The sequence below is a fragment of the Culex pipiens genome, chromosome 1, assembly GCF_016801865.2.
Source record: "Culex pipiens pallens isolate TS chromosome 1, TS_CPP_V2, whole genome shotgun sequence".
In the NCBI taxonomy this organism is placed as follows: domain Eukaryota; kingdom Metazoa; phylum Arthropoda; class Insecta; order Diptera; family Culicidae; genus Culex; species Culex pipiens.
The window spans coordinates 84,351,418-84,373,712 of record NC_068937.1 but is presented as its reverse complement, the minus strand read 5'-3'; the positions used below and the strand labels follow the sequence as shown (position 1 = coordinate 84,373,712).

Below are 22,295 nucleotides of genomic sequence, written 5' to 3'. Positions count from 1 at the left end.
AAAGAGCCCTTCTTTCACGGTGCCAAATATAAGACATACCGATTTTTTTTTATCTTTGAGGTCTCGAAAAAATACACCGTGTCCTTGGAGTAGAAAGAGGTTTGGGTGCTCTCCCCATTCAAGCCTTCGGACTCCTAGGTTCGAGCAGAAACTTGCAATAGAGACCACAAAAGACCCGGGGGTTGTTAATGTGGATGATTTGATTTGATTTGATTATCCAGAGTATCGAGTCCGTGCATGTTTTATTTAGCACAATGATGAAGGATTTCTTTCAAGACAAATATTGTATGCTGAGTTTGCAGAATTAAATTTTATTGAGTAATTATTGTTTTCTTACATTGATAATAATTACATGATAATTAAACATTATCCGATAAAAATTTTAGTTATATGTTCACAATTTGATTTTCTCGAATAACTTACATATGTATTTGCATTTAAACATGTGTGTGTGTGTTTGTTTTTATATATGTTGACTTAAAAGTTTAAAGGTTGAGAGCACATAATGTGATTTAGCTGACAAGTTTTGCACGGTACTCGTACTGTGTTCCACTATTTTTTTTGTTTTAAATTCGCCTTCGTCGTATTTCACTATGATTTATTTGTCACCTGAAACTGAACAACTTTCATCCTTATGTTTGATTTGTTTTTTTTTCTTGAGCCGAGCTTTTGAAGCTATGCAAATTTGTTTTTTGTTTGCTGTCGTTGGATGTATTTTGTAATTGCCGTTTTATTGAACTATTCCTTTTTCATTAACGTGGCGACGTCCCGACTTGAACCAAGTGAGTATAAGTGATGTGTTGATTGTGTTGCTTTTTTTGTTTATTTTTTTCCGCCCAGTTCAAAATGCTCATTCAACTAACTGTAAAAATGCCTTTCTTTTTTTAAAATTTTGTTTTACTCTTTCTAAAACCTGAGGTATATCGTCATTTCTGTTGCATATTTCTATGTTTTGTTTACTGTTTTCTTTTTTTATTTAATATTAATGGAAATTTCATTACCTAAATCAGACAAAGAGCATGTTTAATATCTATGACATGTTTAAATTTTCATGCTTAAAATATGTTTTCTTCTATTTTCTTCTTTGTTTTCTTGTACTGTCTGAAAGGCAGCTCGGTTGCATTTGAACTGATAATTGTTTTAACTTTGTAGCTTGTTCTGTACGTGAATTTTGACGGAATCTTAACCGAAATGAAAAGCGTTAATTCTAACTATAGTCAATTTAAGAGTAAAAATGAGAAATGATTATAACATATACTTCAAATCACATACAGCTTGCTTGATTCCCGTAAAATTCTATAAACAAACATATATGAACCAATGTTTGTTAAAAATGGTGACATAAACTTGAATTATCAAATCAAAGCCAAATGATAATAAGCGAAACAAAAAAAAAAAGAGTTTTATAACCAAAGCAAAGGCCTGACTTATAATGCTTAAAAATGGCAAGAATCCGTCAATTCAAATAGGCATAGTATTTTTTGTTTGTTTGTTTGTTTGTTTGGTGTGGATAAATTTGTCTCACCTTATTCACATTGTGCATTTTACATTGATGGAGGACTGAGTTCCAAATGAATAGAATCTTATATACACTGGGCGTTGTTATCTTTTTGTTTTGTATGCTCATGTTCTTTGTGATATGAATTGAGAACAATGTGTACTCACTACCTGGAAATACAATAGGGTTTGTTGCTTGGCAACGGTAATGTTTAAATTTGATAACCCGTTTACGAAATTAAAGTTAATCTTTTATGAAATAAGTTGGGAAGTGTTCAAGTGTAATGTAACTTGGACCTTGCCTAAAACAAATACATGATCCTTGTGTGTGTATGTGTGTGTTTGCTCCAAATTATTCGTTTTCGACATTTTGTTTACAATATGATCTTAACAATAAGATTGCTCCATTATGATTAATCCTTCAATTCATCTCACTCTTATTTCTATGCTTATCTTTACGAATCTCTTCCATTGTGACACATTGAACGCATTTACACTGGTTTACATAAAGAGAATCACGCAATGGCTGTGTAATACATGTGTGAGTGTGTGTTTCACTGGCTGGAATACAATTGCGTATTATACCAGAATAAATCTTGAAAAAGGTTCGGTTACCCACGGATCTCAAGCGGCCGTAAGATTGATTAGAAACAAATTGTCTCCCTTCGTGTTATCATGAAAACAATGTATTGAGCTAGTTTGTGTGTTTGTTGTTGAATTCTGCTTACCGGTCCTTTGACACAATGTTTTTTTTTTCAATTCTGTATTGATTCGTATCTTTCTGTGTTTTATCTATATAACTTGTAAAATTAACAGAGTCTTACAGAGCTACAAACTATCAGCATATGAATTTTCTGTCTTTAAATAATTCTTTTTTTTCTTAATTATTTTTACATTTATAAATTCGTATTTTGCTTAGTTCTATTTATCAAATTAAATGACACTTTATATTTAAATTTGTTTGATTCACTTTAAATCTTTTTAAATGTAAAACATTAGTTTAAAAGTTATAATACTGAGTTTTATTTTAATTTTATTACCTTTTATTAAAATATGATTTCTTTGTTTTGTAAAAAATGTAAAAGTTGAGCCGAGATATGTTTTGAAAGATATTTTCATTAATTTTGATGATGTATGATTCTCTTTCGTAGTACAACATTTAGTGACAATAGTGCTCGTTTGCAGTGGACCTATTGTTTGTTTGTATACACGTTTGCTGTTGTTTTTGTTGCTGGATGTTTCTTATTGTAGATGAGAAGTAACTGATATATTGGCATACATAAATGGATTGTTTCACCGCAGGAGAGTTTTAAAGATTTCTACCTACAAATCTGGTTAGATTTCAACCATCGCGTTTTGGCACATTAGATCCGATCTTTTTAAACTGGATGATTTCGATAAGGTTGAGGCGTAACCATTTAAATCCTTGCTGTGAAACTACAGGTGTCAGAAGACACTTCATGAAAACGCTCGCAAAAACTTTTTAAAAAATGCTGTTTTATAGTTTTTGCATTTTCCAAATAAAATAATGTGATTTAATTGAAATTTGGTTAGTAACGTGTAGCTTGCCTGACCAGATTCTGCAAGCGTTTTCCATGATTATGAGTCCATTCAGTGTCCGGAAACACTTGGGAAGAAAATGTATAAAATTTGGGATTGGTTCTGTATAATATCTATTTGAATGGCACATTCTGTGTAAAGTTGTTTTGTGAGTTTCCACGATGCCGTTTGACTGTTCAACTTACTTGTTTGTGGCTTATCTGGCTCTGTGTGGGTGCAGGTGTGTTATTTTTTGTCTAATTCCGAAAAGAAAGTGCTAAATTGTGACTTTTTTATTCAAACGAGAAGTATCTTTGGCAGCCAAAATCACTTACAGTATTTCCGATTTGTTTTTCTTTAAAAGTTTTCTACCCATTTCGCTTGCTTTTAAAAATTTAGTTAATAATGATCTAATCAGTTCTTTTCAGTTTAATAATTTTATAGTTTTTTTTCTATTACTTTCATCTACAGTCGGGATAGACAAAATAAGTAATATTAAAAATTATCTTTTTTGTTAAAATGTACAAATCACAGTTTCATTTCTTTTAAGAATTCTTAATTTAAAACGTGTATTTGAATCGGTTGAAAGTAAACAAGGTCGTTCTGTAACTTCAATCCGAGAACCAGCATTAGAGAGTGTTTAAAACAAACTTAATCAATTGATATGTTGCTTGCACACATGTTTTGAAAGTGTGACACTCAGCTTGATCAAAACGTCGAAATGCCGGTTCGTGTGGTGTGCTGTTTGGAAACTAAACTGTGAAATTAAACAATGCAGTCCTTTCGTGGTAGGCCAGGTTGCTTGGATAAGCCTGTACTAGCACTGGAATAAGGTTCACAGCTTTTGCTTATGGTGAAACAACACACGCAAAGCATACTGCGTTTTACGAATGCCTGCTGCTAAGTACGGTTTACAGAAAGCCAGTGAATGTTTCAATAGTTTTTTTTTATTGTATTTTTTTCTCTCTCAGAAGTTGCCTTTTTACCGGCAGTTTGTAAAGATCGTTTGTCCCGTATGTTCATTTTTGTTTAGTTGATTTTTTAAATATTCATTGGTTAGAGGTAGAGATTGAAACTTTTTTTTTCAAATGTACCATGCTTTTAACACGATTTTTTACCTTTAATTAAGAAAGATAGACTTATATTTTTTTCGACACTGTTTTGGAGTCCGACACTTGTGAGGAAAAAATCTTTTATTTTGCAACTTGTTGCATAAACTACTATCTGAAATATAAGAAATTCAGCTGATAATGATCGAAAATTGAACTTTAAATTGAGTAAATTTAAACGGATAACCGATCTTTACAAAACGCTAGTAGATGATATTTTGAAATAGATCAGAACCCTTGAGATTTGAGAAAAAAACTATTGAGAAAGATTTCGGTCTACAAAAAAATCATTAAAAAACAATATTAAAATATCCTACGGACCAAATTTTGATCAAACTTAAAATGGAGTTTTGATTTCATCAATTAATTATATTGCACATTTGCCATTTCACACAGGTGTCGAATAATTTCAACTCATTCCGCTTAAGATAAAACCAAAGCAAGAAATAAAACCCATATAGATATGCAGGTGGACCACTTGCGTGGGATCACGATCCCGCACGTGTTTGATGTGTGTATGTGTGAGTTTGTATGTGTGTGAGACTTGACAACTATTAGACATTGACAAACTGCCAGTTACTTATGCTAAAATTGTATACACTAAAATGGATGACTTAGCTGCATATGCGTTTGTTTTTGTTTTGTTTGTTTCTCTCTATCTGTTGATGATGCTAGCTGGCTGGTATTAGCTTGGGCAGGATCAGAAGAGAAGGATCTTACTCGAAGGAGGTGATCGAGAGATCCTGTGTAGGGAAATTACTGGATACCTGGTGGTGGCTGACCGAGCTCGGCGGCAAAGTCAAATAGGTGTGGCCGCGGATGGCTAGCTCCGTGATGAATACCTGAGTTATTGTTGGGACCCACGCCGACCGCCCCTGCCCCACCGAGGACGTTCTTGATGGCGGATGTCTTGAGAAGTCTTTTCAGCATTCCACTGGAGCCCCGGTGCTGCAGGCTCTTGTGCGTCGTCAAGGAGTTTTTGGTCCGGTAGCGGCGGTGACAAAATTCACACACGTACAAAGTATCACTCTGCTCGTGTTTGTCTTGAAAGTGTCGTTTAAGTGAGTAGTAGCAGGAAAACGTTCGTCGACAGTAGGGACATTCCTGGGGCTCGTTGATCCCGCCACTGGTGGGTGGTGGCATGCGTAATGGTACTCCGGAACCTGCTCCTGATACGTTACCCTGTTGTCCTGCGTTGTGTGTCGACCAGTAACAAGAAGAAGCAAAAGGAGAAGAGGAACAAACGGAAAGTTTGGGTCAGATCTCGACGGTTAGCCAGAATGCGCACACGTGCTTTTTGTTCTCTAGTAAAGTTTGAAAGTTGCACTAACATACTGTTTTTTGAATTATTATTTTGTTCGAAAAAGGAATAGGAAAATAATGGGAAATAGTTTTTTTTCATCTCATTGAATTAGAACGAAAAACGAAATCATTTTGTGTGAACGAGAAAAAAAAACTAAACAAATATGAAGAAACAAAAATGGATAAAAAAGAGAAAGAGCAAATTTAACTTACATGCTGTGATTATCGAGCAACAGGTAAAAAGAGGCAAACAAACGAAAAATAAAAAAGAAGCAACATCCATCTGAAGTAGTAAAGGCGTTTTGTATTCACGACGCGGTCATGCTGAAAACAATTCTGTAGCAAACAACAACGAGAGCGAGGAAACGAGTGGACCGTTGCATTACGAATAGAAACTTTTTAGTTACTGCCAGAGGCTAAGGATCATACGGAGCGCTTTACCATTCGTTTCCTGTATGATCCGAGCAAACATCAAAAAAATAAAACGACAAAAGTTACCATAATGCATTAAGCTGATAATAGGTAGCGAAAGCATTGACGACATGTGATTCAATTGTTTCAACTAGTACATTCAATGCTAAAAACGCAATTTTTCAGTTGGACTTGTTTATAATTTATTTTTCGATTCGTTGCATTGTGGAACGTCCTAAAAACAGTTGTGTTTTTATTGTCATGAAAAATAATTTGGCATTGTATTCCGGATTTTCAAAGGTTACAGTTACGATTGGACATGAGAATAAAATAAATTTAACATCCAAAACTGTTCGGATCCCTCTTTCATTTTCGTAAAACTGTGTCCTAAGTAGTTTTGGTTCTCGATTAAGAATTCGATTTTTGGATATTCGAGAATGATAGGAAATGTATGTATACATTTGCAACATTGAACTGCAAAAAATATGTTGTTTCATTAAACGTTAATCGATAAATAGGCAAGGAGTTGTGGTTGCTAATCTCTCGCTAGGCCCAGACTCAAATCCGGACAAGGGAATGATGGAACAAGAGGAGTCTTAAATCCGCATAACTTATCTCAAGATTGTTTACTGCCCAAGTTCGCTAAAATGTCCCATATGCATGTTGGTCGATTTTAGGTTAACAATAATTTGATAGGGCTTCATCAATAAAGTACGTCACGCAAAAATCAGCCAAAATTTACCCCCCTCCCCCCCTTTGTCACGCTTTTCCTATACTTATAACATGCAATGTCACACTTGCTCAGACCCCCCTCCCCCCCTAGAGCGTGACATACTTTATGGATGACGCCTAGTTTATGTTGAGATATTTGTACACTTTGTTCTAGAAATTTGAAAATTTACGGTTTGGTTTGTTTGTCCCTTCTGAAAAATGTTCAAATATGAGTCCCAGCGTGAAAATGTTCACAAACCAGTCCCGCATTGAAATATAATGTTCTGAACTCATCTTTATGGATTGCCGATTTTATAAATTTAGGTTGCGTTTCATCAATTTCGGCATCCTTAATTAAATTGTTTGATGTGCACTCTAACGACGAAAAAGCTAGTTTTATTCAAATAAAAAAAATGGAGTATTGTTTTTTAAATGGTCCAATAAACCCAATTTTCAGTTTTTCAGTTGCAAAAGCACCCAAAAAGCAAAAATTGAAAATTGGGTTTTTGCAATTCCGTCGTGAAACTACTTACTTTTCCTGTCATTCTTGAACGACGAAATAGCCTACTTTTCTGTACCAAGAATAACAGAATCGAATAGCAACTCTTTTCCAAATAAATGCTTAAAAGTTCTACTTTTCAGCACAGAAATGGGTGCTGAAAAGTTGAACTTTTCAGCACTTGTTTCGAAAAGTAACACTTTTCATTTTTTTTTGATTTAAACGATTTATTGACAAAATACATGAAAATTTGACTTAAAATTTCACTCAATGGGTGTTTTTTGGAATTGCAAAAATGTTGTATGGAACTCGTTGCAAAACTTGATTTTTTCAGCACTCTTCGTATTTATCCAACTCGGTGAACCTCGTTGGATAAATGTACGACTCGTGCTGGAAAAAATCCTCTTTTTGCAACTTGTTGCATAAACTACTATTATTGGACCTTTAAAAAAACTCCAGAAATATTGTTTTCGCCAATTTCAACTGAAAATTTGTTCACATTTGGGGTTCATTTTGGTAGCCCGCTTTGATCGGGATGGTATACGAACATACTGATCCTGCGCACTTTTTCAAATCTGAAGAGAAAAATCAAGAAGATCAAACTAAAGAAAAGCATGTGCAAGTGTGACATAAACTTTGAAAAATAATTGCAACGGCCTAAGTAACTTAGAAAAGTACGCCACTTACGGCCGTCATCTTCAATTAACTAAGATAACTTGCTGGGCTAATATACGTTGCTATGCAGTTGTTTGTTTACGTTTGTATAACACTGCGACCAAATTATAGGTATATTGTGGTGTGACCCAGTATATAATTTGCAGCACAGCCCGTCCATCACAATCGAGATGTAGGAGGCGGTGGCTGCCTTTGCATGTTATCCCAGTTAGGCTCTACTCGATTAATAAATTCAATAACCGTTTTGGGATGAGATTTCCATATGTCGGTATAGGCTTAACGGGCTACATATGTACATGTATATCGGCAAAAAAGTCAGAGGTTAGTATGAGCAAACACTTCAACTTTTTTATATTCTTTTTTCATGGCATTAAAGTAAAAAACAAATTTGAATATATTTGGTTGCATCGTTGCCGAGATATAGCAATATCAAGTTAGCAATTTCAAAAAACGGGTGCCACGATATCTCAACACTGTCCTGACCAAATCGGCTCAACATTTTGGTGAAGACTCGTTAAACCGATTCCGTGTGCATGACGAAGCCCGATTTTTAAAAAAATTATTTTTAAATAAAGATAAAAATATTTTTGTGTTTTTCATATAATAAACCGTTAGGTTTTGATTTTTGTATTTTTTAAAAAGCAAGTTTTCAAAATTGGGCTTCGTCATGCACACGGGATACATCTTGAGAGTCTTCACCTCAAATTTCAGCCAATTTGGTCTATCCCATCTCGAGATATCGTGGCACCCGTAAATCAACTCGGGGTTTAGAGAAAAACGCCAACAAAGTTTGACAGCCCGCTTTGCGCATGGAAAAATTTTGAGCTTAAATCGTCTCTTACCCGGTTTAATCATAAAATATCTTCATGAAACTTTCAGAAGTGATTAATAATCATCTTTTAGTTAATTTATCAAATATTCTGTAATATAAAAATTTGTGATTTTTTACATGTATGTAACCCCTTAATCAGCCTTTGATTGAATACAGAAAGTCGATGATTAACAAGCATTATGCAATCACATAACATATGTTCTGCAGTTTCGTTTTCATGTTGACAAAAACGACACATAGAAGTTTCAACCTTCTTAAGCTTTTTTTTTTAAATATCTGCAAGGGCAATGACCCGTCATTAAGCCAAAATATACCTTTAAGTTTTTTTTTGCTAACTTTTAATTACACCTTCGCGGACTTTACATCAGGTGTAATAAAACGTTTTGTTTGTATGGAATCAATTGTGGCATTCCAGTTTTTAGTTACCATATCAGATTCCCATCTGTTTAGTTTTAATTTAATTACGCAGTCTGGTACTCCACAGAACGGTTCTGGACCACAAAAGGCATTTTCAGAACCTGCTCTGGCCAAGCTGTCAGCAATCTCATTTCCCTCGATCCCACAATGCCCAGGTTCCCAGTATAGATTGACTGCGTTCCTTGAGGCTACCTGTCTAAGAGAGAGAATGCATTCCCAGGCAAGCTTTTATGCATTCAAAGCTGCTTGACTATCAGAGAAGATGCAGATATTTGAGTTTCGATACCCTCTTCTAAGACAGGTTCTTGCACATTCTAAGATGGCAAAGATTTCGGCTTGAAAACCCGTTGGCGATTTTCCCAATGGGATTGAAATTCAAGTTCCAGGACCAACCAAGGTAGGACATAAAAGATTAACAAATCCAAGATACTGATATTGGTGAACACATATTTGGCACAGACAATTTAGCAACAAAAATACTTTTAACTTTACAACTGTTTTGGAGCTAAAAACAAGTTTATCGCTCATAAAATGATATAACTAAACGGCTTTATGTCAAAAGCAGATAAAATAATTCGATTTATAGCTTTTCTTGTTTACTTCAAATTTAAAGCGAATTTTTGGTGTTCATTTAAAATTATTAAAATAAGTTATGCGGTATTGTGATTCTTCTTATTACAACCATCTCCTTTAACGGAAAAAATAGCCGGAAGATTTTTTTCATCATTCCGGTACGAAAATCGAACTCACGGCCTCTGAATTGGAAATCCAGTACGCTGCTAGTTGATTACCTACCGGTCAGGATTCCCAGTAACTATTTTTTGTCAACACATTGTAAAGTTGTAAAGGGACCATCCACAAACCACGTGGACACTTTCTTGGAAATCTGATCCCCCCCAATCGTGGACAATTTCCATACGAATAAAGTCTTTTTTGTATGGAGCGTGGACAATCAACAACTTCCCCCCCCCCCCCCCCCTTAAGGTGTCCACGTGGTGTACGGCTGATCCCAAAGGAATTTTATAATTTAAAAATAAAGATTAATGATATTTTAAAGTTATCAAATTTGTGCAATCTTATGAAAGTTTTGACAATTCGGATTACAAAGCAAAACAGTTTAGTAAAATAGTGGAATTATTATAAATTTAATATGCAGGGAATCGTTCGCGATCATTTAATTATCTGTTTCTAGGACGTTCATGGTTGACAGGTGTGTGCGTGTGAGTATTATGAGATGATACTAGAAGATGCAAAAGGTGCACGTTTTTCCCCAATAAAACAGATAGATAAAATTGATCCTCGTCGACTCATGTCCCTTCTGAATAAGTCAGCTCAGCTTGGCTATACCTACCACGCCATGACCAACCGGAATAGGACCGGTTGCGCTCCAGACATTTACTTTCTTTTTTCTTTTCAATAATAGTTGAACGTCACGTTTGTTTTTTTGGTGTAGTAGAGGTAGTTGATGTTGTTCCAGAGAAAAGTTCGTAGTGCGACAGTGATATATGTAGTACACAGAGAGGGTTATACATGTAGGATATACACAGCAAAGGCATGCTAGATGAACACAGAACACATAACACAGAAAATAAAACACATTACACAAGATGACTATTGTTACTGAAAACACTTATATAGATTAGACTCATACAAATATCGTTTATCCGGGTTAGGCAAAGGGCGACCCCAGTTTACACGGTTTTGATTGCTGGTAATACACGATTTTACCTACGAGTACCAAACTTTAATCATTTCTTTCAGTTGATTTTTTTTTATTAGGAGTTGATGATTCTTAACACTGTGACATTTTTGTGTGTGACATTTGAAGCTTCTTCAAGAAAATGTCTAAACCTTGGTAGTCGCAGCGTGTCGCGCAGTACAGTGTAAACGGGATCGCATCGCGGATATTTTTGCTGCATCTATTGCAATATGTTCAAGAATTTCAGTTCAAAAAGATGGTGAACGGGGGCCTATTGCCTCACAAGTAATGATTTTAATCGTTGCTTTTGTTGCTGGGTTCTGGTTTGACGAAGAGCTTGAAGTAGGTAGAGTAGTATTGGGTATAAAGGGCGTGTCGACAGGAAAGTTGGTACTCAATCTACTAGTAGAGATGTATATAGGCTACTATTGTGTATACTAAATCTTAGAGGTAATCGGTATCGAGAGATGTACCATTTCGATAGGAAAACTTTTGTGTGCAATGTTGGAACGAAGGAATGTAAGAAGGAAAGAGTCCAGAGTTAGCATGTTTCAAATTTGGTATGGCGTTCAATTAAATTTTTGATGTTTTCGTTGTTGGGAATTCGACCGGTTTGGTTTTATCTATCTATTTTACTTCGAAACGCTTGAAATGCAAGTAAAATAGCTTTTAATTCTAGCAAGAGAACTAGCCGTATGAAGTATATATTATAAATGTGAAGAAAATATTTGATATAGAATCTGGGTGTAGTTTGTTGGTAGCTAAAAGTATCGGTTCTAACCTTGACGAATGGCATTATCACTTGTGTGCACTCTCTTCTGCAGGGCGATTTGGGCATTTCTTCTATTTTGTCTGTTTCTTGCTTTGTGTTCTTGTACATTCTTTATGTTCTCGTAAGAGTGCGTTACGTTTTCGATGAGCGTCCCCTGCTTTGGCCGATAAAGTTGTTGAAGTAGCAAAGTTGTTGTTGTTGTTGATTTAGTTGCAGTAGATGCAGCAGCAGCAGTTGTAGAAGTAGTAGTAGTAAATGACGAAATCACCACTTATGTACTATCGTTATGTAGATCTACCTCTATTGTATTTGCATAACTGGGTTGTAATTTTCATTTGCTTCAAAGCTTTTTTTTCATTTGCTCTTTCGTTCCAACCTTCGATTCGGCAATTCTGTGTCTTGTTTGTTATACAATTAAAAAAGCAAGGGCGCCCGCTGCTGGTATTAGAAGAACTTAATATCCTTCATCTCCATTTCCACTGGACGAGACTTGTGGTAGGTGTAGATGTGCGTCATCAGGGAGTTCCGCGAGCAATAGACTCGCTCACAAATGATGCAACGATACTCTTCCTGTCTTTCCGCGTGCTTATCAGCGATATGTCGTTTCAACGAGGCTTTCGAGCATAATACTTTACCACACAGCTGACATGAAAACAGTTTCTTAGGTGAGCAGCCTGGAACAAGACATACGAAAAAATATTCCAAAAACTACCCGTTTATTTATTTGATCGATTTTGGAATGGTTTTTTTTGCAGTTGCAATTTGTTTTATAATTTTTATTGTTAAGCTACTGTGAGAGAATATGAAGACAGAGATCGGGAATGCGCGCCTTCAGATTTATAGCGACAGATAGACAGAAAGAGACAGACAGATACAGATTTCGTCAAGAGATAGTAGATAGTAGCTAGTTTGGTTTGGAGGAGACTGCTGAAGGTGTTGAGAATGTTTAGAATTTGCCACGCGCGTTTCGATAAGATATCCAACAACGTTGGCAAATTGCGAAAAATTGTTTAGTCTCGTTCGATTTTTGTTTTTGTGAAATAACCTATATTCATCAATAGTCCATTGCTGTCATTGGTATGAATGAAGGTAAGCCTTTGGATTTTTACATTTTATCGTATATTTTTAAAAAATATTGATCATGTGTTAGTATTCTGGATGTTTTTTCACTGAAACAAACATAAATTAAATGCTTATTCAACGGTAATTCTAAGAAGAAATATATTGTTTGTTTGTTTGTTTATTTATTAATATTTTTTGCGGATTCGTACAGATTTCTTCTTAATTCGCTTGTGTGATCATGTAAATAAATATATCCTTCGATTCACTGTTTTGTGGTTTTCTTTTTATACTTGCCGATGCGTAACAGTTATTTAGAACGCCGGAAAATAGATTCAGATCGTGTTTTATATCATACTAATTCTACCTTCTAAAATGCTACAGCTTATGAATTTCTTCTGTTTTTGTTGTTGTTGTTGTAAGAACGGAAACTTTTCGTAATGTCTATAGAAACGAAACATTCACTTGACCTGTGCTTATATAAATGCCAAAATTCAATAACTTGGAATTGGATTAAAATGCTTCAACATATACCTGTTCTCTACTGTGTTCCTTACTATTGAACAATTAACTATATAGTGATATGAAATTAGCATGAAACGTACAAAAAATTATTCTATAATGAGCTATTCAATGTGATAATTGTAAAAAATAAACCTCCTTTTGTATTCTTCATACATAAGTGTGGGTGTGTGAGTGTATCCTTAAAATCTTTAATATATTTCTATTACTTGCTTGCTGCTTGTAGACGTTGAACAAATCAAGTGTAGCTATATTGTACAGAGCGAATGCACTAATTTGGATCTCACTAATTCGAACGTAAAACTCCTAAAATTGACGATTGACGTTGTCTCGTGCTTTTGACAGCTGTCAGAGGTTCCAACGAGCAAATTTAAATGCAGTTCAATTCAAAATAGCGCGATCTCTCTGTAATTATGTGTGTGTTTTTGAGTTCTGTACTTGCATTAAGGAGCTAATGGATAGTTGTTGAATAAATGTTCTGCTTATATATGTTTGTTGATGCTGTTGTTGGCATGATTTTTTCTCATTGTGATTAGCGATAAGAATTTAATGCGTTTCCGGCATTAGAGATTGAACAGAACGAGAACTATTCTTCGTCGCAACAAATCAAATTTGGGATAATCAGAGGAGTCTTCAATATGTGTGTAAGTAGTTAGATTAAGCTATTTGCAGTCATTTTTAGTAAATCTGTTTGTGTGTGTGTTTGATACAACGTGTAGTATAGTTTAATTATATACAATGCGTTCCTTTCTCTATAATTGTGTGGGTGTGTGTATTTTTTCATTGTTTGTATTTTGTTCATTAAAACAGCTAACATATGCGGAGGGACTGTATCTATGTTTACAATTTTTATTAGCAAAGAAGAGGAAATGAGATTTTAAATTTTTGTGTTGATATTTTATTCCGATTTTGTTTTTTTCTTTATCTTGTCGAGAATAATAAATTAGCATAACATAAATAACAAAAATATAAATAAAATTAATTTAAAGTCTTCTAAAAATTGCCAGATTTAGATTGATTTCATAAATATATTTTTCTTTAATTATAATAATTTTGGTATCGAATTATCAAAATCAGACTTTTGTTTGATTACTTTAAATTACACTTTTTCCTTATAAATTTTAGCCCAATCCGATAATTTACGTTTTAAAAAATATATTTTTAATTTTTCAGTCTTGTAGACAATCACAAACTTTTTTTTTGCATAAATAATATATTTAATAACAATTTTGAATTCCGAATTTTGTATAAACGTCAATTTCGAAATAAATCACATTCCAATTCACGTTAAATTGTATAGTTGTTGCTTCTTTAGTGTTTACTTTGATGCACCCGCGAGTAAAAGCATAGGAGCAAGATTTCATTTTTCATTACGTCGCATCGTTAAAAATCTCTCTTTGTGTTTAATACTAGTTTATACGTGGTAACTACAAAATTTTGAATGTCTTTTCTTGCTCCGCTCTAGCGATTGGCTTGCTCAGTTAAATATTTTATTTGTTTTTCTCCATCTTTTGTTTTTGCGCTTCGTTTTAAATCTAGTCAGTCGTCGAACAACTTATAAACTCTTTTGCTAAATGCTGTTTTTTGTGTAAGATGCCAGGTAAAATCTTGGTTTACCGCAATTTTATTCTTTTCATTTCTTTTCGTTTGACGCACTTAGTAGAGCAACGGATGATTCTGATAATAATGCTATGTTACAGCTGAATGAATTTGTTTGATCAAGGTTGTCTAAGGTTCTACAAATTGTTTAGTTTTCTATAGAATCAAAAATTGTAATTGAAATGCAAGAGCTTCAATGTTGTATAAAAAAATACTTCCATTTTTTGTTATAACGCGTTGAAAAAAAATTATGAAAAAAGTGCAAAAAAAGGAAGATTTCACGGAGAAAATAGAGTTTCCAAAATCGTGAACAAGCGTTCATGAAAATGGGAACCACGAACAAAGTCTTCAAATTTCATGGTACATTTTTCAAAATCGTACCATGGGATTTGAACACTTTGTTCGAGGTTCCCATTTTCATGAACGCTTGTTCACGATTTTGGGAACTCTTTTTTCTCCGTGTTAAAAGAAATTTTATTAGATACCGTAAACCATTACTAACGTTTCATTGAACTGACATTTTTTACAAAGTGTTTTGCATACATTTTCAAACATAAAACTCTGCTTTGATCAACTTGTGCGGTCTATTTCGTTATCACAATGTTGTTATACATTGAAATACCAAGTTAGCACCGTACATCCTAGACTAAAGATAACAAGAAAAAAAACTGTCAGAAGTGAAATGCAAACTTTTAATATTGCACATCATTTTACAAAATGACAATAGCTCTATGCTGTTTTTCAACATAAAATTTGTAAAATTTTAGAGAAGAATTTAAGTAAGTTGTCCGCATTCAGTTGTTCCGATGCATCTACATTTTGGTTAAGTATGTACCTACGTCTAAGTACAATTCTCTCGAGATGCTCTTTACACGAGAGTTGTTTTTGAAGCATCAGTTTGTTGTGGTTGTATTTTTATATTTGCTTTTAAAACAGAAACAGTTTTGTTTTGTCACGCACATGTATTGGCTTGTTTCAACGATCTTTGTTCTTTCTTTCGTTTTTGTCATATCCGATATTGTCTAAGCTCGATTTTGAATAGTACCTCTGGATTAGTGAAACAATGAAATACAGAGCTGTCGTGTACGAAAATGTGAAAGTAACGAGTAGCTATGTTAAAAAAATGTATATAATATATGTGTATAATATGTTAAAAATAAAGAACTCTGTTCAGCTGTATAACACCTATAACCATTTTAGGAAAGATTTGCTGATAAATGTAAAAAAAGCAATGAAGAGTAAAAATAATATTTTGAATCTAGAGTTTTGTGAAATTGCTAATAAATAAATATGATGAATTTAAAAAAAATTTCAACAATTTATGAGCTCGCTAACGACGTAAAAATAAAGGCAGCAAACTAACTTGTCAGAGGCTTTAAAGAACTTTTGATCACGATAATTATAATGTATATTCGATTTTGACATACATTTCGTTTGCATTTTTTTTTTGTTTTTGTTTGCGTTTGCATTCTTCCACTGAACATGAGTATTACCGGCTATGTTAAGAAATAAAATTGAATCACAATTACTTTTTAACATTTTTAGTGCTGAGTGATTTCTTAACGTCATTTCGTCTAGTTATGTTTTGAATTTTAGTGTGTCAAATATTAACTTGGTTTTGATTTAATTGACGAAGACGGGCATCATGCGAATGGCTTTTGTTTCAGTGTACAGAGTGAACCCAGCGATCTTATTAGGAATAAAAAATATAATTTACAGGTAAACTGAATGGATGCTTATGATATCAATTCGATTTTATTTTCAGTACCGTTATATTTGATTTCCGTACCGTCATCAGGGGTGACATTGTGTCTGGAGGGTGAAATTGGGTCGTACAAATTCCAGCATTTTTGTATGACCCAATCTCACCCCCCCAGATCTAATGTCACCCCTGATGACGGTACAGAAATCAAATATTGAAAAATACTAAGCTTTTAAGTACTGATGACAGACGACTAATCCACGTAAAATACAAAGTGGACAATTCAGAGTTTTTGTATTGAGTGAATAAAGTGTCCAATACGAAATCTTTCAAACAATCACAAATTTTCAAAATGCAGCCTTGAACTTTACAAAACAGATTTACGTAAGCACCTGTTCTGCAAATCGCTGTCGTAAAAAGCTTAGCTCGTTTCATTTCCAGTGAAAACTAATACAAAAATCTTCTGTAAACTCAAAATATGTTCTTTCTTGATGATATAAAACTTGTATCATTTACGTTTTCTTCAAGCAGAAATAGTCTTAAGAAAAAGGATACATATTTTTGCCATTTTTTTTAATGAATCTTCATTAAATAGAAAAAAAAAAATTAACTGCAGATCTAATTATTTTCAAATTAATGTAATTTGTTGTTTTATTTGTTATGTTAACATGTTGGTTAAAACCGCTAAAACTGTGCATTAGGTGGTTTATGACATCGACCAACAATATTTCTGCGCAGGTTCAACTCGAGGGGAAGCATGTAGCATGTCCCTAGAAACACGTTACTTTGAATTTTTCAAAAATATTTAGACAGGGCCGAATGGTTTTTTTCCAATGTTTGTATGGAGAATTAGTGCTGTTCGCTACTCCCACATTATTGCGATGACTCTCGTTCAGACTGTCGACGAAGCAACACGTCCAATTTTTCTTCGCCCATCTGGAAGTAATATCAAGACCACTCCAGCAGCTGCTCGAGGCAGCTCGGAAGGAGACGATGACAGGAGGCGGAAGGAGGGCCATGCCAGGAAACGGCACCGATTCATCGTTGTTCGCTTCACTTGTTGATGAAGACGGGAACCCGGTGATGCCGGCGAGAAAGGAGAAATTCCACCGATTTTCACAACGAGCAAAGACCTAGTTCGTCTGCTTGATAAAATCAAGCAATGCAAGGCGGTGGCCGAATTCAAGCTCTGCAGCGAGGGGACCAACATCTTCTGCTCCAAACTGGAGGATTTCAAACAAGTGGACCAACATCTAAGAACTTTCCACCCATGACCTCCCTGGGTCTCGTCCAATCACGATCGTCATTCGCGGCCTCCCAGACTGTACTCTGGAAAGCGTCCAATGGGAACTGGAGCGGCTGGATCTTCGGCCACTGAAGGTCTTAAAGATGACCTGTTCTTAGTGCACTTCGAGAAAGGGAAAGTCACCCTGAACCAGCTGAAGGAAATACGGACGATTCGGTGGGAACCAGTGTTGCAAATGAGTGATAGAAAAGCGGAAAAAAACGGAATCGACGTAACACCTTATAATGTGGCTCTCCTCAACCTTGCGGTTTCGTCAACGGTTCCCCACAGGTGTGTATCGTTCTTTTTGCGACAAGACTCCGCCTCCCGGGTCTCCTAAGTGTGAAGGTATGGCACGGGGAGAGGGCACCGAATACCTATATTTACACTTAGATTTTTTTGCGTCCGCTTCGGGATTCGAACCAGCGACCTCTGGATTGTGAGTCCAGCGCAGGGTTACCAGGTCAAAATTTGAAAAATCTGGCAAAGTATCGAATAAAATCTGGCAAAATCTGGCAGACGGAAATCTAACAATTCGGAGTGGTGAAGGGGAGGGAGGGTATAAATCAATCCAAAAGTTTGTTGAATTCAGATGGTTTTACTGGTTGTATGGGCGTCAATATTTTTAAAAGATAGGCCCTGTTTATATACAACAACTTTTCAGAAGACACCATTTACCTAGGATGCACTTAAAACGAGTTAGAAATAAGTGTCGTACTCATATTAGGTAAATGTACTACCGTGTTGTCAGGAAATATAATTATTTTCTTATTTTCTTTCTTATTTTCCAATCGGACTTTTGAAAACGCTATATCTTTTTTCAGAAGAGAGATAGAACCATACTTTCTTCCAGAAAGTTTTAGAGGACAATCAGGGCTACACTCCTACGGTATTGGTTTTAAAATTGAGTGAAACCTGAAAATTATAAAAATCAAAATACCAGGGTGGCCACTCAAGTCGGGAAATCGGAAAAGTCGGGAAAAAGTCGGGAATTCGCCTAAATCCGCCAAAAATCGGGAAAAAGTCGGGAATTTATGATTTTTTGTCAAAAAGTCGGGAAAAGTCGGTAATTTTGAGCATACTTGCTAGAAAATTATTTTTTAACTCTTGAATTATTTTGTAATATTTTGTACAATTTTCAAATTGAGTTCACTCATTTCTGCTTTAGTAACTTACTTTAAATTCAAGGTTCTTTTCACTATTTCAATAAATTTGAGGCATTCAAAATCTTATTGAATATTGGAGTCTTTGACACAGATTTTCATAATATTTTTTATGAATCAAATGATCGCTATTAATTTTTGTTCATCAAACAAGAGGTAAAGTTAATGAAAAACTGATATAAAAATAGAGCCTTAGAATTATGATTCTATTTAATTTTGTCACATAATTGAATATTTGAAAACAGATTCTAACTTGAGTTTGGCAATGGTTTTTTTTTGTAAATATTTTTAATTGTTTAACTAAATTCATTTAGTAATTTAAAATTTGTTTTTTTTCCGAATGTTGCCATTGAACTTTTTTTTGTGAGTATGGGTAAATTACCTACCATAGATAAAGCTTATTTTCAGTTTTCGGAAAACTTAAATATCGAATAAAATCCAAAATTGAAAAACTTTTTTCGTTTTGAAAACATAAATAATATATTGAAATTGCAAAAAAAAATAACAATAATCCAAGAAATTTTCAGTTATAGCAATTTAAAAAAAAAATGTCTTCAAACATTTTGCTTAAAATAAGTTGGAAAATATAAAATCATATTAAACTGAATTATCATTGAAAAAAAACAGTTAAATACTGACCACTAGATAAATTAACATTGATTAGAAAATTCAATATCAAAAATTACAAAATTAAAAAGGGAACTTGGCAAAAACGTTTTTTTATGCATTCCTTGACATTTTTCTAAATCCTTTGTGCTATGGCAACACTGGCCATAGCGAGACGCCGCACCAACACTTTCAACGTTGTGCGGTTGGTACACCTTGCGAGGTGCGAGCTTTGTCTAAAGCGAGCAACGGAAACAGCAAGACACGTTTTGTAATCGCTCATCTTAAAAATTAGTTTTTAGACTTAAATAAAGTTTCTAATGTTAGTCGTAATTCGCGTACGTTATTTGCGAAAGACATAACATTGTTTGGCGACGAGGATTAGTTTCGGTTCGAAGTAGTTTCGCGTCGTTTTTCGGGTTTTCGCGTTCGAGCGGGGTTTCTAACCTCAAAATGCCCCCGAAAGTGACGCCGAAAAAGGACGGGCCGCAGCAGCAGCCGGATCTCACGGCGATTCTGGCGCAGCTCACCGCCTACTTGGAGAACCAGTCCAAAACCCAGGAGGCTCTCCTCGAGCAGCTCTCCAAGCCGAAGGACAACGAGTTCCTGATGGAAACACTTTCCAACACCATCCCGGAATTTGTTTACGACCCCCAAGGCGGACTGGTCTTCGACAAGTGGTACTCCCGGCACGAGGAGGCCTTCAACAAGGGCGGGGAGAAGCTGGAGGAAGCGGACAAAGTGCGGCTGCTCGTGCGGAAGCTGTCCTCGGTGGATCACGACCGCTACGTGAACTACATTCTACCGGAGAACCCACCGGACAGATCGTTCCAGGACACGGTGGACACGCTGAAGGAGATGTTCGGGCACCAAACGTCCGTGTTCTTCCGGCGCTACCAGTGTCTGCAGACGACCAAGCGGAATGCGGAGGATTTCGTCACGTACGCCAGTACCGTCAACCGAGCGTGCGAGGATTTCAACATCCGGACGATCACCTCCGACCAGTTCAAGTGCCTGGTTTTTGTCGCTGGTCTGCAGTCGGAGAGGTACAAGGACATCCGGACCCGGTTGCTGGCGAAGATGGAAGGCGAGACGGCGGAGCACCCGATGACTCTCAAGAAGCTATTATTGGAGTGCCAGCATTTGGACAACCTCAAACACGACACTGCTGTTATTGAGGGTCCGAAGCCGGCCGTCAAAGCGGTCCAGCAGGATCGCAGCGGCTTTCGCGAGTCGGGCAAACCGGAACGGAAGTTCGACAACAGGAATCCGGCCAAGGCAACCCCACGACGTCCGTGCTGGCAGTGCGGGCAGATGCACTTTGTTGCAGACTGCTCGTACACGAAACACACCTGCAAGACGTGCGGCAAAGTGGGACACAAGGAAGGATACTGTGCTTGCTGCTCCAAACCCTCCGGTTCCGGAGAAGGTGCATCACATACAGCACCCGGAGGCGGCAAGAAGAAGCACAAAAAGAAGCGGGCCGACGGCGGGGGACACTCAAACGGTGTGTACGCTGTCAACAAGGAAGGTGTCGTCGGACGGCGCAAGTTCGTGGAAGTTCTGATCAACAACGAACCGATCGAACTCCAGCTCGACTGCGGATCGGACTACACCATCATCTCGACGGATTCACTTCCCCTGCTCGGCAACCCAGAAACCATTCCGACGGAACTGCGGGTGGCCACAGCCTCAGGCAAACCCCTTCCGCTGGAATTGGAGTTCGAGTGTGACGTCACGTTCCGCGGGACCACCAAGCGTTCCGTGTGCTACGTCACTCCTGTGCGCGGTTTCAAGGTTCTTGGGAGCGACCTGATGGAAGCTTTCGGGCTGTACGACATTCCGATCAACGACTTCTGCAAGCAACTCACAACTGCGGAGGACTCGTTGGCGTGTGGTGCCGCGCTGAAGGCGAAATTTCCGGCGGTGTTCCAGGAAGGACTCGGACGGTGCACGAAAACAAAGATCCAGCTGTTCCTGATCGACGGGGCGAAGCCGGTCTTCAAGCCTAAGCGGCCAGTGCCGTTCCACTCGCAGCGGCTGGTCGAAAAGGAGCTCAACCGATTGCAGAACATGGGAGTGCTGGAGCCGGTCGACTACTCGGACTGGGCGGCACCCATCGTGGCAGTTCGGAAGGCGCAGCGCGACGCAGACGGAGATCCGGTGGTCCGCATTTGCGCGGATTACTCGACCGGGTTGAACGCTGTGCTGGAGGCGAATAAGTACCCTCTCCCTACCCCCGACGACATCTTCGCAAAGCTGGCTGGCAGCAAGTTCTTCAGCGTGATTGACCTGTCGGACGCTTATCTGCAGATGGAGGTAGAGGAGGAGTCGCAGAAGCTGTTGACTATGAACACACACAAGGGGCTGTTCAAGGTCAAGCGTCTGCCGCCGGGAGTGAAACCCGCTCCTGGAGCCTTCCAGAAGGTCGTTGACAACATGCTCGCCGGCCAGGAAGGAGCGGCGTCGTTCCTCGACGACGTGCTGTTGTTCGGCCGAACGCGCGCTGAGCACGACCGGAACTTGGAGCAAACACTGCAGCGGATCCAAGATTTCGGTTTCCGGCTCAAGATCGAGAAGTGCAAGTTCTACATGACGGAGGTGAAGTACCTGGGCCACATCATCAACCAAAACGGAATCCGCACCGACCCGGGGAAAGTGTCTGCCATCTCGCAGATGCCACCGCCGAAGAACCTCACCGAGCTGCGTTCGTTCTTGGGCGCGGTCAACTACTACGCGAAGTTCATCAAGGAGATGCACCAGCTGCGTAGGCCACTCGATCTGCTGCTGAAGAAGGACGCAAAGTGGGCCTGGTCGGACGACTGCCAACGATCGTTCGAGCGCTTCAAGGAGCTGCTCAAGTCTGACCTGATGCTGACCCACTACAACCCGACGC

General features: G+C 37.2%; 1 protein-coding gene across 2 annotated transcripts in view; it reads right to left on the bottom strand.

Annotated features, from left to right (window-relative positions):
* Nucleotides 1-291: 291 nt before the first annotated feature.
* LOC120424938 (broad-complex core protein isoforms 1/2/3/4/5) overlaps nucleotides 292-22,295 on the bottom strand; it is a 137,097-nt gene continuing 115,093 nt past the window's right edge. The window contains exon 9 of one of the 2 annotated variants that reach the window (XM_052706160.1): nucleotides 292-5,335. In XM_052706160.1, coding sequence (XP_052562120.1) covers nucleotides 4,902-5,335 — 434 coding nt within the window. In that variant the 3' untranslated portion in view covers nucleotides 292-4,901. Of the gene's footprint in view, nucleotides 5,336-11,591; nucleotides 12,138-22,295 lie in introns of those variants that run through there. The other variant, XM_052706162.1, reaches the window with a different exon arrangement.